The 18,998-nt window shown below is 46.0% G+C and overlaps 1 protein-coding gene across 4 annotated transcripts in view; it reads left to right on the top strand.

The window, feature by feature from the left end:
• Window positions 1-18,998, top strand: part of dpp6a (dipeptidyl-peptidase 6a) — an 828,704-nt gene that overhangs the window by 619,791 nt on the left and 189,915 nt on the right. For all 4 annotated transcript variants that reach the window (XR_011593400.1, XM_070881647.1, XM_070881648.1 and 1 more), the window contains 4 exons: window positions 1,549-1,703; window positions 2,029-2,126; window positions 15,782-15,905; window positions 17,109-17,147. Coding sequence is in view for 3 of the 4 variants with exons in the window: in XM_070881647.1 (XP_070737748.1) it covers window positions 1,549-1,703; window positions 2,029-2,126; window positions 15,782-15,905; window positions 17,109-17,147 (416 nt within the window). In the remaining variant the exon portion in view is untranslated. The remainder of the gene's footprint in view (window positions 1-1,548; window positions 1,704-2,028; window positions 2,127-15,781; window positions 15,906-17,108; window positions 17,148-18,998) is intronic.

The raw sequence follows: 18,998 nt of genomic DNA, 5'->3' as shown, positions 1-18,998 counted from the left end.
ATAAATCAGAATAATTTGCAGGGTGTCTATTCAAACACTCCTTTATGATGTTCTATGGGAAACTCTTGCTGGCCCGGGGGCCTAACGTGGAGAAAGTGATATCAGGAGCTGTGCTAAACTTTCTTCTGATGTTCATCCTGGTTTCTTCTGGTGAAAGCCCGATCGATCGTGGGGGGGAAAAGCACCAGAAAAAAATTCTAAGAGAAATTTTGAGATTTTTTTCACTTATCTCGGCCACCTCCCCTTTTAACTTTCACCCCCGAAGCGTCCGGCCTCCAGCAGCTGTCGGTATTTTCACCCGGCGATGTTGCAGGGGGCCGAACCAAAGTTCGGGTCCGGTGTGATGCGCACAGCGATGATGTGACCACCGCAAATCTCTCGCTGAATATAACGGGAGTCGATCTGCACGCCTGGTCGGTAAATGCTTAGCGTCTCGTTATCGCCCCCCAGAGGTGATAACGGGAAGTGCTAGGGAGGCCAATTTCTAGGCCCAACCGTCTGCTTGGCTCACCTTTCAAAAAATCAAAAAAAGATATAAATACCTAGCCCATGCCTCAAGGACGTGCTATATCGTAATACTTCCTGAGTCAGGCTGACAAAATCATCCCAGGCAGTCCCTCAAAACGAGGATGACTTGCTTCCACGCCAAAAAAAGGATGAGTTCACAGGTGTTCCAATGAAGGACCCAAACTATATCCTGATGGGTGGAAGATGCCTGTGCGTGCATTTTTTGAACGTGGAGTGGCCGTTGCACACCAGCCACTACACGGGCTTGACAGAGCTAAGTCTTGGTCCAATGGCAAGGATTACCCAAGACAACTGGAGACCAGCTCTGCTGCACGGACCTAGTGCGCACACATATCGCAGTGTGGGCTGGCCTGTGCTGCCCCTGGGCCCCTGGCCCCGAACTCGCGCCTCCCCTGGGCCCCGACCTGGATCTTGATGATGTCCCTCTTCACAGCCGTTGCCCTCCTGCACCAGCTCGCGCTGTACCTTGCGGTGGCGTGCCTCCATGCTGTCCATGGCCGCCACTCGCCGCTCCTTTTATGGCCCCGACCTGCCGCTGATGTTCCCTCGCAGGTCGGGGCCATGACAACAATAAGCAGATAAACAACAGCGTGAGTTAACTTCCACAAAAGGTACCCAAAACGCTTACCGGTGACAGAGCAGTGATTGACACCGCTGAACCCAGTTAAGATATCGACGATAAACCCAAATTTGTCAGAAGCACATTCTTGACTAATGTTGAGCAGTTCAATTTCAAGTCCAAAGGCGTAATGAGTGTCTGAGACACTGCACTACCCAATCAACTTGCTGTAGTCAAAGAGACATCAGAAAGAGCTGATCTTCAGTAAGATAGACACTAATTCAGTTGGCTGCAAAGCGCTTTGGAACATGCTGAATTCATGAAAGGCATTATATAAATGCAAACTCTTTCTTCAACAGTCAGTGCATCACAAATCTCACAAGGTGGTAGGGACAGGAAAGGTGGTCGACCATTATGCAGACATCTCTCTTAAAGTGGTGGCGCTCTGCTTCTCTTCACAGAGGAACTTCTGAAAACCAACATTGCTCACTGGTGGTCCCCAGATGGAGCCCGGCTGGCGTATGCGACAATTAATGATTCAAGGGTCCCCGCTATGGAAATCCCGATGTACCTTACCTCCCTGTACCCCACTGCGAGAGTGTACCATTATCCAAAGGTAACTGTTCGCGGGGAAAGCTCCTTGCAAATAATGATGGGGCAGGGCTTTCGTGTTTGTTCTAAGTAAAATATCTGTATCAAAATGGAACTGAACACTAACCAAATACACATCAAAATGTATTGGCAGTTACTTTTATCTGGGCCTGTGTCTCTTTGAGCTGTTGTGAATTTTCCAAAACTTACTTCCAAATTGTCACATTTGATTGAGGGCAACAATTCTGTAAGCTACATTTTTTTTTTAGACACAGCGCACATTGTTGAAATGATCATACCTTATTGTCACTGTTCTAAAATGGTATCCATTCTTTGCCTTTTAACTGTAGGCTGGTCAGGAGAATCCAACCATCTCACTGTACGTGGTGAACTTAAATGGGCCGGCTCATACTCGGGAGATGATCCCTCCAGAGGACACGAGGATGAAGTAAAAACCTCTGACCTTTGTTTTTCTTCTGCCTAATAATTTCAGCATGTATCCATTTTCTGTGATAGTATTTGAAAGAGAGCTTTTAAGAATGATAAATTCTGACACTGCATAGTGGAATCTTGATGTATAAGGTAAGGGAGACTAATAGGGTGACCGGCTAAAACACCCTTGATGTAGGTCCAGCTTTAGGAATACAGACACTTGTACTTCAGCTCTAGTGAGCCTGATAGAGATAAAGAGTCTCAGACCCTCAAATTCAGCCATGATCTTATTGAATGGTGGAACAGGCTCAAGGGGCCGTATGGCCCACTCCTGCTCCGAATACTTATGCTCTTATTCCAGGGGCCAGGAAGAGGGGAGAAAGAGGAATGATCCCCTGACCCTGGGAGGGGTGGGGGTCAGATTGCTTTTAGGCAGAACCCAAATCCACCAGGTTTCTATTCCATTTAAAGTGTACCTCGAATGCTGGCCGGGAGGACCATGTTCCTCACTCCCCCCACACCCACCCAAACCCCTGCACATCTAGAGGGCATGATATGTCTGGGGGCGGTCACAGGCTACCTCCTATTACCCCAGTGGGACTCACCATCTTCTGTTGAGGGCCTTAATACAACCCTAAGACGGCCCAGGGCAGAGATAATTCATCCCGTAGGGTATCACAAGTTTGGGACAGGGTCTTTATCGTGCTCCATGGACGGGCAGGAATTCCATTCCATCACACGTCCACCAATGGAGCAAAACTCTAGAACTTTGGAGCCGAGGTGAGCAGAACCATACCAGCGGTAGAAATGTCCATTTATCGAAGTCTCCAGATGTTGACATTTTTAGTGGCTCCTTCCACCCTTAACGGATCAAGATTTTGGTGTATGTGTTTATTATTGCCGCAGCTATCTTTTGGGCAGGCCTTAGTTCCAAAGGTGTACAGTATAAATCAGTCCAAACGGAAAACACTGGGAATACACAGCAAGCCGATCAGCTTCTAAATGAGTAAGAAAGTTGAGTGTGTCAGCCGTGACCCGTCAAAACTGGCTCATTCTGATAAAAATCCCAAGGTCTCAGCTGAAACATAGGCATCTCTTTCTCTTTCGGGACGTTAGTACAAATTCAAGTTTAATCTGCGGAAACATTACATAAAATGATATAGTATTTACAGCACAGAAACAGGCCATTCTGCCCAACTGATCCATGTCGGTATTTATGCTCCACACGAGCCTCATCCCACCCTACTTCATCTCACCCTATCAGCATATCCTTCTATTCCTTTCTCCCGCATGTACTTATCGAGCTTCCCCTTAAATGCGACTATGCAATTCATTATTTGGTTGTCAATCTATGGAACAGGCTCCTGAAGGAGACGGTGAGAGCAATTAATATTGATTCATCCAAATGCAAATTCGATAGATTTCTTTGAGCAAATAACACATTTGGACACAGTACATGAGTAATTTGAGACATGACATGTGGTAAGTGTAGCGAGCTTGGGAGGAACAGGCGACTTTGGATATATGGTTCCCAAAGTTCTCCTTCACTGAGTTTTTCCTCGTGTTGTATCTGGGTCTGCTGTAGACTAATTGATAATTGACAGAGATTGATGGCTGTGATTAGTCAGTTATTATTGTATCATGCAACTAACAGGATAGTAGAAGGCGAACTGGATAGACCTTGGTCTATTTTTGATGAGCAATTTCAATATTCCTGTTAAATGACCTCCTGTGTATTTCAGATTCCCAGTGTTTACAGATATTCCTTTTTTTCACAGCATAATTCAATTCCTTCTGAGAATAAACTTAACCATAAATCTTGACTCAGTAAATATCAAAATGTTGTTTTCTCAATATCATTGAAATTTGAGCAATTAAGCTGCCTGTTCCTGTGCTCGTACTTGTTCCACATCGGAGCTATCGACCCTCATCCTATTCCCCTGCTCGGTCCTTATACACTAGAACAGTTTTCCTCTTCCAGTGTTATCTTCAATGTCATGATCGAATTGGCCTCAATAATCACTTGTGATGATGCATTCTATTCCAATAACCTCTATTATCAACTTTTATTTATATAGCGCCTTTAATGTAGTAAAACACCCCAAGGCGCTTCACAACAATTTTACAACACGTTAGCTATTGACCATTGAGGGAAAGAGAGAAAAAGCGAGAGAAGGAAATGTAAAAAGAGGCTAAAGGCTTGGGTCCGAAGCGGCAGCCAAAATGCACATGCAGATAGACACAGGCGAAAAAAACTAAAAAAAAATTAAAATTACATTGTAAATAATACAATAAGGAGTATACAATAGTGAAATCAGTACAATAAAGATTAATCATAATTAAACAAAATTAAATAATATGTACCATAATTATAAATTAAGTTAAAATTAGAAAATCAGCAATTGCAGCAAATTAAATCAGTTATTAGCTGTTGTTAACATTCATTCCCTGTCCAGTGATTCAATTAATATGGAAGAACCAATCACTGTCCTCCATCCTTGTCACGATTTTATTACTTTTTATTTCTGATTTTGTCCTCTTGGCAGGACTTGTAATAGCTCCAGGCTCGAGCTGCCTCCGTTGTCAGGGAGACGCTGATGTTTAAATCTCCCTCAAGCTGCTCCAGGCTCGAGCTGCCTCCGTTGTCAGGGAGACGCTGATGTTTAAATCTCCCTCCTTTCGCATGAAAACATTTTTCCTACCTCCTTAATGCCTCCAATACTAATCCTAAACTGATATTCGGGTCAGATTTACGATCTCCTGCCATGAACTCGTTGGAAGATCGGCAGAATGTCATAAACCGCTGTTTCTCTGGAGTTCCCACCAATCATTTACCAAATTTACCGTGGCAGATTGGGGAACCTTCAATGGAAAGTGCATAGAATTAAATAGAATGTTCAGTTCTGAACCAGGCCTTTTGGCCCAACTGGTTCATGCTGGCACTTATGCTCTACACGAGCCTCCTCCCACCGTTCTTCCTCTAACCCCATCCATACATCCTGCTGTTCCTTTCTTCTTCATGTGTTTCCTTGGCTTCCCCTTAAATACAGCTGTGCTATTTGCCAGAACTACTCCTTGTAGTAGCCAGTTCCACATTCTAACCACTCTTCTCCCTGGAGTGCCGACACGTGACAATCCAACTTTTCAGTTGCAATTAAGTTTTGATACTACGGGGGAAGATCTTTTACTCACGGTTAGGATTTCACTAGAAATCATCACCTTCTTAGGAGGTCCCTCGAACGAGGATGACTTGCCTCCACACCAAAAGGGATGAGTTTGTAGATGTTTCAATGAAGCACCCGATGTTCCAGTCCTGAATTTCAGGAGTGGAAGATGCCTGTGCATGGATTATTTTAACGTCTGGTGACCGTTGCACATCAGCCACCACACGGGCTTGACAGAGCTAGGCCTTTATCCAATGGCAAGGGTTAACTAGGATGACTGGAGACCTACTCTGTTGCACGGACCCAGTGCGCACACGTATTGCAGTGTGGGATGGCCCATGCTGCCCCTGGGCCCTCGGCTCTTCTGGGCCCCGTGCTCCCATTTGCCGCACCTCCGCCACAGTCTCTCACCGCTCCTCCGCCCCGATCATCGCCGCTTCTCTGCCTCAATCATCCGCCGCACCTCCGCCATGATCTCTTGCCGCTCATCCGCTCCGACCTTCCCGCTCCTCTGCTGTGCCTGGGCCTCGCCGATGTTCCTGCCCATGCTCTAGCCGGTGACCTGGGCCTTGATGATGTCACCCAGTCGCCCATCTCAAAGTCGTCGTACACTTGGGACGACTTGCACTGGAAGTTGTAGTGGCATGCTCTTTATCTTCCCGACCTGCGGTGGTGTCCTCTCTATCACTGGAAATGTTATCATGGCCCACAAATTGTGGTCGGAGGCATCCCGCGGGCAGAAGTCTCCAACCGCAATAATTTCTATAAAGAGTGACGAAAGTAAATGTTGGTCCCTGAGAAGATGAGAAGGGGGATTTAATAATGGGAAATGTGGAAATGGCTGAGACCTAAAACAATTATTTTGCTTCGGTCTTCACAGTGGAAGACACAAAAACCATGCCAAAAATTGCTGGTCACAAGAATGTGGGAAGGGAGGACCTTGAGATAATCATTATCACTAGTGGGGTAGTGCTGGACAGGCTAATGGGACTCAAGATAGGCAAGTCCCCTGGTCCTGATGAAATGCACCCCAGGGTATTAAAAGAGATGGCGCAAGTTATAGCAGATGCATTCATTATAATCTACCAAAATTCTCTGGAATCTGAGGAGGTACCAGCAGATTGGAAAGCATCTAATGTAACGCCTCTGTTTTAAAAAGGGGGCAGACAAAAGGCAGGTAACTATAGGCCGGTTAGTTTAACATCTGTAGTGGGGAAAATGCTTGAAACCATCATTAAGGAAGAAATAGCAGGACATCTAGATAGGAATAGTGCAATCAAGCAGACGCAGCATGGATTCATGAAGGGGAAATCATGTTTAACTAATTTACTAGAATTCTTTGAGGATATAACGAGCATGGTGGATAGAGGTATACCGATGGATGTGGTGTATTTAGATTTCCAAAAGGCATTCGATAAGGTGCCACACAAAAGGTTACTGCAGAAGATAGAGTTACGCGGAGTCAGAGGAAATGTATTAGCATGGATAGAGAATTGGCTGGCGAACAGAAGGCAGAGAGTCGGGATAAATGGGTCCTTTTTGGGTTGGAAATTGGTGGTTAATGGTGTGCCACAGGGATCGGTGCTGGGACCACAACTGTTTACAATATACATAGAAGTCCTGGAAGAGGGGACAGAGTGTAGTGTAACAAAATCTGCAGATGACACAAAGATTAGTGGGAAAGCGGGTTGTGTAGAGGACACAGAGAGGCTGCAAAGAGATTTAGATAGTTTAAGCGAATGGGCTAAGGTTTGGCAGATGGAATACAATGTCAGAAAGTGTGAGGTCATCCACCTTGGGAAAAAAAACAGTAAAAGGGAATATTATTTGAATGGGGGGAAATGACAACATGCTGAGGTGCAGAGGGACCTGGGGGTCCTTGTGCATGAATCCCAAAAGGTCCTGCTGCAACTGTATAGGGTATTGGTGAGGCCGCACCTGGAGTACTGCGTGCAGTTTTGGTCACCTTACTTAAGGAAGGATATACTGGCTTTGGAGGGGGTACAAAGACGATTCACTAGGCTGATTCCGGAGATGAGGGGGTTACCTTATGATGATAGATTGAGTAGACTGGGTCTTTACTCGTTGGAGTTCAGAAGGATGAGGGGTGATCTTATAGAAACATTTAAAATAATGAAAGGGATAGACAAGATAGAGGTAGAGAGGTTGTTTCCACTGGAAGGGGAGACTAGAACTAGGGGGCACAGCCTCAAAATACGGGGGAGACAATTTAAAACCGAGTTGAGAAGGAATTTCTTCTCCCAGAGGGTTGTGAATCTGTGGAATTCTCTGCCCAAGGAAGCAGTTGAGGATAGCTCATTAAATGTATTCAAGTCACAGATAGATAGATTTTTAACCAATAAGGGAATTAAGGCTTACGGGGAGTGGGTGGGTAAGTGAAGCTGAGTCCACGGCCAGATCAGCCATGATCTTGTTGAATGGCGGAGCAGGCTCAAGGGGCTAGATGGCCTACTCCTGTTCCTAATTCTTATGTTCTTATGTTCTTATAAAAGTACCTGGTGGCCCCGGGGGTTCGGAGACTTGAAGTCCTGGGGCTCCATGCGAAGGCCAGCATAGGGGCCCACGTATCCCAGGATCATACGGGTTCCATATGGATCTATCAGTGTAGAGGGATCCCCATTCATACTTATGTGAGTTCCGTATATACGGAGCTCACATGAGTATGAATGGGAATATACCCAAAATCACACTTACACGGAAAATACATTTTTTTTAAACATTACATATTTAAAATTAACTAAAATGCAATTTAATTAAATATTTTATACAAAAATTTATTTTTTTTAAATATTTTTAAATATGTCTTCACAGGGTTAAAAATAAACTTGCCTTAATGGACAGGATTTTTTATATATAAATGAGTGATAACATTTTATTTTTCTATTTGTTAAAGCTTGCCTGCTTTTACCAACATAGAAACATAGAAAATAGGTGCAGGAGTAGGCCATTCGGCCCTTCGAGCCTGCACCACCATTCAATAAGATCATGGCTGATCATTCACCTCAGTACCCCTTTCCTGTTTCTCTCCATACCCCTTGATCCCTTTAGCCATAAGGACCACATCTAACTCCCTTTTGAATATATCCAATGAACTGAATTCCACAGGTTCACAATTCTCTGAATGAAGAAGTTTTTCCTCATCTCGGTCCTAAATGGCTTACCCCTTATCCTTAGACTGTGACCCCTGGTTCTGGACTTCCCCAACATCGGGAACATTCTTCCTGCATCTAACCTGTCCAATCCCATCAGAATTTTATATGTTTCTACGAGATCCCCTCTCATTCTTCTAAATTCCAGTGAATATAAGCCTAGTCGATCCAGTCTTTCTTCATATGTCAGTCCTGCCATCCCGGGAATCAGTCTGGTGAACCTTCGCTGCACTCCCTCAATAGCAAAAATGTCCTTCCTCAGATTAGGAGACCAAAACTGTACACAATATTCAAGGTGTGGCCTCACCAAGGCCCTGTACAACGGCAGTAAGACCTCCCTGCTCCTATACTCAAATCCTCTCGCTATGAAGTCCAAAATGCCATTTGCCTTCTTCACCGCCTGCTGTACCTGCATGCCAACTTTCAATGACTGATGAACCATGACACCCAGGTATCGTTGCACCTCCCCTTTTCCTAATATGTCGATATTCAGATAATATTCTGCCTTCCTGTTTTTGCCACCAAAGTGGATAACCTCACATTTATCTACATTATACTGCATCTGCCATGCATTTGCCCACTCACCTAACTTGTCAACGTAAGAATTTGAAGGACATTTGCTGGGCAGGAGTTGGGCAAATAGCGCAACTCTCCGCCCACGGAGGCCTTTTCCTTTCGCATGCGTGCGATCTATCAAAAGATTTTTTGACAGATCGTGAGTGGCGGGTTTAGGCGCATGCACTTTGTATACCTAAACACGGAACATGCGGGGACCCCACAGTCACGTGCACACCTCATACGCACCCGTGGGGAACGCGATTTCAGGCCCGATATTTTGCGGAAACTGTGATTGTCCTTTGGGGGGACTGCAGTGTCATAACAACAACAACTTTCATTTATATAGCACCTTTGATGTAGTAAACCATTCCAAGGCAGTTCACAGAAGCATTACCAGACAAAGTTGACAGCAAGCCACATAAGGAGACATTAGGACAGGTGACCAAATGCTTGGTCAAAGAGATAGCTCTTAAGGAGTGTCTTAAAGGAGGAGAGAGAGGCCAGAGATGATTAAGGAGAGAGTTCCAGAGCTTGGGGCCCAGGCAGCTGAAGGTACGGCCGCCAGAGGTGGGACAAAGGAATTGGGATGCACAGGAGGCAGGAATTGGAAGAACACAGAGTTCTCAGAGGGCTGGAGGAGGTTACAGAGGTAGGGAGGTGGGGGGAGGCCAAGGAGGGATTTGAACATATTACCAGTGTAAGAACTAGGGGCTGTGCAGAATCATGCTTAATGATGTGGAACGTACTTTGCCTTTTAATGTTTGTGGTTCTGTATAAAAAAATGAAGTTAGTGAAGACAATTCACTGCATTTCAGGAACAATAAATTGGAATTAGACTTTTGGAATAGAAGATAGTCTCATCAGCATCCCCAGTGTAATGACTCAGCGGCATTTTATTTTCTTCTTGAACAGGCTTTTGACGTTTTCTTCATCTTATGAAGGACAAGATATCATAGAATCATTGACATTCACAGCATGGAAGGAGGCCATTTCAGCCCATTGTGTCCGTGCCAGCCGACCAAGAGCTGTCCAGCTTAATCTCACTTTCCAGCTCTTGGTCCGTAACCCTCCAGGTTATGGCACATCCAAGTGGTGACGATGTGGTGACAATTTCTGCCTCCACCACCCTTTCAGGCAGTGAGTTCCAGAAACCCCAGCACCCTCTGGGTGACAACATTTCCACTCAAATCCCCTCTAAACCTCCCTCCCCAATTACTTTAAATCTATCTCTTTTTTGAAGGGTTTTTAATCCACACCCTCGCCAAGAAACCCACTCTGAACTCTTCTGCTTTTAGTCTTTGCGAGTTTTACCACCTCATTTCACGGCCATGTATTGAGCGTCTCAGGTTGACAGAAAGGAGGTTGGCTTCCTCTGATCTGAACGGCTTCAAAAACAGATGAATTTGTCCCATGTTTCCTCTTTCCAGCAAAATTATAAAAGCCTCCCTAAAACTGTGGGGTAGATTTCCATCCTCACTGCCTGGGCGTTAATCTGGCGGTAACGATCATCCGCCATGATAAATCACGTCTGACTTTCATTCCATTGGGATTCAATAAAGGGTGAGCGCTGGACCTCACCAGATTACTGCCCTGGCGGTGACGACAGAAATTCACCTGATATATTTTTTTTAAGTTATTCGTTCATGGGATGTGGGCGTCTCCAGCAGGGCCAGCATTTATTGCCCATCCCTAATTACCCTTGAGAAGATGGGGCAGTTTAGAGTCAACCACATTGCTGTGGGTCTGGAGTCACATGTAGGCCAGACCGGGTAAGGACGGCAGATTTCCTTCCCTAAAGAATATCAGTGAACTAGCTTGGGTTTTTACGAAATCCGATAGTTTCATGGTCACCATTACTGATACTAGCTTTTTATTGCAGATTTATTTGATTAACTGAATTTAAATTCCCCAGCTGCCGTGGTGGGATTTCAACTCATGTCTCCATATCATTAGTCCAGCCTTCTGGATTACTAGTCCAGTGACATAACCACTATGCTATCGTACCCTCAAAATACGTTTACGGTTTTTCTGGAAACATTATTCAGAGCAAGTTTTCCCCACAAGACGTCTTCCACGTGTCACATCTTGACGTTGTCACTGAGGTGAGGAATAGGCCAATGAAGCAACCAGTTTTCCTGGCGCCCCAGCCCTCGGGTTGCCAACCCTCCAGGATTGCCCTGGAGTCTCCCGGAATTGAAGATTAATCTGCCAGCAGCCCGGGAGAAAAACCACAGGGAGGGGCATTAAAAAAATGTGTTCTTTTTAAATTTTCTTTGAACACCTTTCCTTATTAGTTATAAAGAATATCAGTCATGAGAAAAAAGACTGTTTGACTGACTGTCAGGAATCATCCAATCGGGTTAATGATGAGTCTTACTCACTTTCCAATTGGTGTGGGAAGGCGGTGCAACGCGAGGATTGATGTAATTAACTGAACGACCAATGGCGGGAGTGTGGGGGCGGGGCATTTGGAGCAAGGGCGTGTCACGTAATGACCCCCTCCAGGAATATGTCCAACCAGAGCTGGCAACCCTACCCGCGGCCCGCCCTCCAAAAAAGATGTTTGAAGCTGCAGCCTCCGTGGATTCAATCTGAGTGCTGGAATTGAAGAAGAAATTTAATGGCCTGAAAATCCCGGCCTCCCTGGGTCCATACGGAGTGTGTACAGACCCGGGAAGGCATCGCAAAAGCCGGTTTTCAGCGCACAATGGGCATGCGCTGAAAACTGGCTTTTCCGATCTCCTTTAAGACGCTCCTTTTCTCAGCCATTTATTCTAATTATGTGAGGTGTGTTTTTTAATTGTTATTATGGTGTTTAGTGTGTTTGTTTTTTTTTCTCATTAATAGCAATGAGAACTTGTAGATACGGAGTTCTCATTGCTATTTATGAGAAAGCTGTGGAATACTGTACCTGATTGGCTGAGCACTCACAGGTGACTGCACCTTCTGCGTGGGAACCTGGAGGTGGGGAGCGCGCTTCGCAGAGCGGGAAGAGAAGGCCTCTCCACCGGAATCCCACACTCCTCCCGGACCACCAGGTACTTTTGTAGAAATGTTTCAGGTCGGAGGCGCCTGCCCACGGGAAGCTTCCGACCGCAACTTCTGGGCCAATGTTTTGTGCAAATACCAATATGTGCCATGGGGCATTGCAGAAAAAGAATTGCATTGCATTAATGTGTGATCTGGAGGATAGGATGACTGCCATATGTATCACCTCATTACCTGCCTATAGGGGGCAATTCAGAAGAATTGTGATAGATCTGCTGAAAATATTATCCCATGGTTTGATGCCCCATGCAAAAGCATCAATGGGAACTGATCCAAGGAGGCTGTATGAAGCCTGTAGATTCAGGTGACAGGCAGACCTAGGCTGAGAAATCATGCCTTGCAGAGGAGGTTCCAATGCTTTATTTTTTACCAGGATAACCCGTAGAAAAGTAATTGACAGTTAAGAACATTAAAGGATGAGAAAAGGCCATTCAACCTATAATTGAGCATCCACCTTCAATTGAACAAAACACTTGACCTCAAGACATCCCAAGTTGCTTTGCAGCCAAAGAAATATTTTGAAGTGCAGTCACTTTTGTGTGGTGGGCAAACGCAGCAGCCCATTTTCACACAGCAAGATCCCACAAACAGCACAAATAAATGGCTAGTTAATCTATTCTGGTGGTGCTTGTTGAGGGGACAAGTGTTGGCCAGGGGAGAACACGCCTGCTCCTTGTCAAATAGTGCGATGGATCTTGAACAAGCAAACAGCAACCTCCAACAATACAGCAATCGCCCAGTACTGTACTGTGTGAGTTTAGATTATGTGCAAAAGATGTCTGGAATGAGACTTGAACCCCTGCCTTCTGATTCCGAGACAAGAGGGCTCCCAACTGAACCAATGCACAAGATGCTAGAATTGGAGGAGCAATGAGACCTTCGAGGGTTGTAGGGCTGGAGGCGAGATGTGGGCGCAGGAGGGACTGGAGTGCATCATCACCCCCGGCAACCAAATTTTAATTTGATTTAAGTTTACTGTCTAAAGTTCAATTTGTTTAAGCCTGTCGGTTTTAGTGCCCCCCCTTTAATCAGGGGGCACTTGTATTAAAGTTTGCAACAAAATCGTTGTAAGGCTGGAGGAGGTTTCAGAGATAGGGAGGGGCGAGGCCTTGGGGGGCTTTGAAAACAAGGATGAGAATTCTAAAGCTGAGGCGTTGCTGGACCGGGAACCAAAGTCGGTCAGCGAGCACAGGGGTGATGGGTGAATGGGGACTTGGTGCGAGTTAGGATACAGGCAGCAGAGTCTTGGATGAGTTCAAAGTTATGGAATATGGGAGGCCAGGAGGGCATTGTAATAGTCAAGTCTAGAGGTAACAAAACTAGGGGGTGGGGGGAGATGGGCAAGTAGAAAGGGAAGCATGAGTACTGAGAGTGGAGCAGGCTATAGTGGCCCAGGAGCCTGGTAGACATAAGCAGGTACACATCGAGGATGATAACTAACTTGCCAGCACAGTGTTTTGGCAGGAGCCCAACAGCCTAATTGTTAATCTGCTCCTTTCCCCAATCCCTGGAAACACCTATTGTACATTGCCCAAAAATGGGAACTATAGTTAAGGTCTGAGTCAACTGAGGGGTGCAACGTGCCTAATAGAAAGATAGTGCGTTGTTCGTCCACCTTCACTGAAACGAGACCTAGCGATCGGAATGGGCCCGGGGTGGAGAGCTGGGGTGGCAAGTGACAGGATGCTTGACCTGCAGACAGAACGGAGCTGGTTCACAAAGTGGCAACCCAATCCACATCATCCCAATGAAGAGCAGAGCTCATATTGAGCAACAACGGCAGTGTACTAGGTTAGAGGAAGTCCAGCTAAATGGCTGCCTCATCCAGAATGGGGGCCCTGGATAGTGATGTGAGCAAAAAGAAAGACAGATTTGCGTTTTTCTAGCGCCTTTCACAACTTTACTACATCCCAAGGTGTTTTAAAGTCAATGAAGTACTTTTGAAAAGTCACTGTTGTAATGTAGGGAACGCGACAGCCTATTTGTGCACAGCAAGCTCCCACAAACAGCAATGTGATCATGACCTGATAATCTGTTTTAGTGATGTCGGTTCAGGGTTAAACATTGGCCAGGACACAGAGGGTTAAACATTGGCCAGAACACACACTGTTTCCCACATTACAACAGTGACTGCACTTCAAAGGCACTTCATTGGCTGTAAAGCACTTTGAGATGTCCGGTGGTCATGGAAGGCGCTGTATAAATGCAATTATTTCATTAGAACACAGAGTGGGTGAATGGGCAGATGTTACATCTCCTCTCCTTGTATGGGAAGATGCCAGGAGAAGGAGAGCAGGTAGTGGGGGTAAGGAAGAGTGAACCAGGGTGTGACAAAGGAAACGGCCGTCTCGGAAGCTGAGTGGGGAGGGGATGGGAAAGTGTGTTTGTTGGTGGGATCATGTTGGAGGTAGCAGAAATGGCAGACAATGATGTGTCAAATGACCTGGTGCTTTACTAAATCCTCAGGACATAAAAATTAGGAGCAGGAGTAGGCCATTCGGCCCTTCGAGTCTGCTCCGCCATTCAATAAGATCATGGCTGATCTTCTACCTCAACTCCACCTTCCCGCACTAGCCACATATCCCTTGGTTCCCTTAGTATCCAAAAATCTATTGACCTCTGTCTTGAATATACTCATAGCATCCACAGCCCTCTGGGATAGAAAATTCCAAAGATTTACAACCCTTTGAGTGAAGAAATTTCTCCTCATCTCAGTCCTCAATGGCCGACCCCTTATTCTGAGACTGTGACCCCGTGTTCTAAATTCCCCAGCCAGGGGGAACATCCTTCCAGCATTTGTCAAGCCCCTCAAGAATTTTATACATTTCAATGAGATCACTTCTCATTCTTCTAAACTCTAGGGAATATAGGCCTAGTCTACCCAGTCTCTCCTGGTAGGATAATCCCACCATTCCAGGAATCAATCTCGTGAACCTTTGTTGCACTTCCTCTAAGGCCTTCATTAGGTACGGAGACCAAAACTGTACACAGTACTGCGGGTGTGGTCTCACCAAAAGCCCTATATAATTACAATAAGAATTCTCAGACACATAAACACCGCCATGGACTTGTTGGGCCGAATGTTCCTGTGTTGTAAAATCCCACGTATGTAATTTGTCAGCAGCAAGGTCTCAGCACCAGCAAATAACGTGAATAGCCACTTTAATCTGGCTCGTTTTCTGTTGCCAGTGATTGAGGATAAACCCTGAGCAGGACACTTCAAATAGTGTGGAGGGATCTTTAAACATCACCTGAACAGGCAACCATGGCCTTGATTAATGTCTCATTGAAAGACAGCACCTGCAACAACGCAGCGCTTCCTAAATATCTTTTCCTTTTGCCTGCGTGGTGTCAGGCCAGATTAAGCCCTCAAGTGTTGGTGTGGGCCTCGAATCCCACGACCTTTCTGCGAGTGCTAAATTGGTCGATTTAGTCGGACACAAACATCACGCCGCAATAAGTAATCAGCCAGCTTTGCTTAAAGCAGCAAAACTACTGCGTTATCAGTGCGTTCAAAGTGTGGTCCGAGGCAATCTGATAATGCGATATCATTTAATGGCAGCAATATGAGAATGTTGTTTTAGCTACCGCAGGAATTCAGACAGCTGAGGTGTAAAGGCCGCTTTGATGTAAAGGTGGTCTTTGGAGATAGGCGGAACAAGTGACATACTAGAGCACAGGCTCTTCATCAGTGCCTTGACTGCAAAATGTTTTTTCTTTTATCTTTGCAGGGAATATTATGTTACCATGGTGACGTGGGCAAGTAACACCAAGCTAGCAGTGAACTGGCTGAACAGAGCCCAGAATGTTTCTATCCTGACTTTATGTGAGGCCACGACGGGCATTTGCACGAAGGTACTGGCACATCCAGTGAGCAATAACTGAGCCCTTAAATGGGGCAAGGAAATGTTAATGTCACTAATTCTCTGGTAACGTTGGTAAGGCTTTTCTGATAAGGAGTGGCAAATTGAAACACCGCAGCTGCCCTCCTGGTCTGCGTGGCTCAGATGCACACCTACACAGAACAGGAAAGATCCCAGACTCAACTCCTGGTTTGTGCTAGGTTAGCTGAATTCAGGCTGAGTCACGCTAGGGGCACTATGATTGGACTCAGCACCCCTGGGCCAAGGAGGGGTCGGAAAACTGGTATTCTCGCTCCGGGTGACTGTCCACTGACTCCCGCCAAAATATGCCCCTCTCCTTATGGCCTGTTACCACCGCAAACCGGCGGCCACACTGCTGAGTGGAGTGGCCGCCGACTTCTCGTGGAATGGCCGCTCACAGCCCAATTGCCCTCCCGAGGTTTCCCGGCGGTGTCCCGATTTCCCGCCCCCCCCCACCCCTGTAACTTTAGCTCAGGTCTGAGCCAGGGATCCTCCTGGAGTTGAAATCGGGGCGCTGTATGGGAGACTTCCATGTTAGAAGTGACCACCTGGAAACTGGTCATCATGGACAGTGTCAGTTGAGTTGTGAGGGGAAGAGGAATACAACCTGAGGCCTGTTGTTTCCCCATGGGCTGGGAATCAACGGGCGAGTCATTCCAGAACATTCTTGCTGTGGTTACTTTTTAAACGGTTGAAAAGAAAGAAGGAGAGACTTGCATTTAGAGAGCGCCTTCCACAATCTCAGGACGTTCCAATGTTCTTTATGGCCAATGAAGCACTTTTGAAGTATAATGTAGGAAACGCGGCAGCCAAAATCGCACACAGCAAGCTCCCATAAACAGCAATGTGATGAGGACGAAGTAATCTGTTTTAGTGATGTTGATTGAGGGATAAATATTGGCCAGGACACCGGGGATAACTCCCCTGTTCTTCTTCGAAAAAGTGTCACGGGCTCTTTTACGTCCGCCCGAGAGAGCAGACGGAGCCTTGGTTTAACATCTTGTCCGAAAGCCGGCACCTCCAACACTGCAGCATTCCCTCAGCACTGCACTGGAGTGTCAGCCTAGATTTATGTGCTCAAGTCCTTGGAGTGGGGCTTATTAAACGGTCTTGAACTTCCCCTATGTGCTGCACTGACACGGACACCTTACCTCAATGTTATTTACTGTTACAGAAACATGAGGATGAAAGTGAAAGCTGGCTCTCCAGGCAGGTAAGAAATAGAACAACAGAATGGTCTGTTTCTCTCTCACTCTCTCCTTTTTTTTATTTTGCCTGCTTATGGAACTTTAGGACGTCGCACCTTAATTGAACAGAGGCACCGCGTTAAAACGTAGCTCATTATATTTTGTAAAGGTCAACAGCCCCCCCGTGGCTTGGTGGGTAAATGCACCACCTGGTGTGGTTCTGAACCAATCACATCAGTAAGCTTCTGGGCCCCGGCTTCCCCCTCCCGTTATGTACTGTCAGTTAACCTCATTCGGAGCAGCAGTGCTGCAGTGTCACTCTCGCCCCCTGCACCCCTTGGATGGAGAGAAAGAAAAAGTCAGCCCGGATTGTTGCTGCTAATGATGTTCACTCTCCCCCCTCCCCTCCCCCACCCACCCCCGCTGAAGGTGCATGTGTGCCGGTGTGAGATGAGGCAAGTATTGGGTCCACTGTAGTGTTCCCCTGCCAATGCTCACCAGTGAAACAATGGGCAATTGCGGAAAGGGGAAGGAACAGGTTGAAAGAAAATAAGGAAAGAAAATGAAAGGAGAGACAATTAAAGGAAGGGAACAGGATGGAAGTGAACTGACTATCAATGTGTAAGAATTGAGCTCTCCGAAATGTCACGGAGCCCTTCATATACAATGCCCTGAAATTGCGGCCTCTCTGGGTGTGTATGATGTGCACACACTCAAAGAAGCCCCGCAGGTTTCGGGTTGAGGTGCGCGAAATTCCTGCGCCTAAACCCTGCACTTGCGAACTGACAAAATGTCTTTTGACAGATTGCACGCATCCCTGGGAGAAGGGCCTTCGCGGGTGGAGATTTAGGCTATTTGCCCAACTCTCGCCCAGCGAGTGTCCTTCGAACTCTTACGCCTGGTAAAAGTACGCGTAAGGCCTGCGTAAGAGTTTTAATAGCGTAAGAGCTTTTAATTTTACCAGCATAAGAGTTTTAATGGATAGATAAATTAAATGTTATTACTTATTTTTATATTAAAAGCCCTGTCTATGAAAGGTAAGTTTATTTTTAACATTATTAAAAAAATGTTTCAATTTCAAAAAAAAAAAAAATTTCTCGAGAACATTTAATTTAGTGCAAATTCTATTAATTTAAAAAAAGTGAAGTTTTAAAAAAAATGTATGTTTGTGTTTTACTAAGGGGTATTCTCATTGATAATAATGGGAGCTCAGAGCTCCCATTACAATGAACGAGAATACTACATTGTGATTGGTGGTCCAGGCTCACATGACCCCAGGATGTGCATATGCTCCTGGAATACGTGGGTCTCTGCGCTGGGCTGTGCGGCTAGGCCTGGGAGCACAAGTGTTCGTTCCTCCGGGACCATCAGGTACTTTTGTAAAGCAAATTTCGGTCGGAGGCATCAGCCTGCAGGACGTCTCCGACTGCGTCTCCGACTGCAATTTTTGGCCCCATGACTTTGAAGTACAGTGACTTTTAATATAAATAATTTCAAATTGTAAAAATTCTATGAACAGCAATGAAAAGAATGTGTTGTTATTGTGGAGGAAGGAATATTAAACCTGGACACTAAGCGAGCCCTTTAAATAGTATCTCGCCGACCCACAAGAATGGACAGCTCGGTGGTTATTGTAAGTGTTGCCGATGGCGGTTAACGGGTGCTGTCGAATCGGCCCAGGGTGGGAAGTAAAATCGAGCGGATGGTACAATGGACACCCCATCCGCTATCTGCCGCTTTACACCATCATTAAAGTGAGCACTTTCATCGGGAGGACAGCACCACCAACAATGCAGCACTCCCCCAGCACGGCGCCGGACTCTCTCAACCTCGCTTGCAAACCTCAGCCTTCTGACCTTGGGGTGAGAGTAACATCA

This window comes from Pristiophorus japonicus, chromosome 5 (assembly GCF_044704955.1).
Source record: "Pristiophorus japonicus isolate sPriJap1 chromosome 5, sPriJap1.hap1, whole genome shotgun sequence".
Classification (NCBI taxonomy): domain Eukaryota; kingdom Metazoa; phylum Chordata; class Chondrichthyes; family Pristiophoridae; genus Pristiophorus; species Pristiophorus japonicus.
The sequence above is the reverse complement of the archived record's forward strand: the minus strand, read 5'-3'. Positions and strand labels throughout refer to the sequence as shown.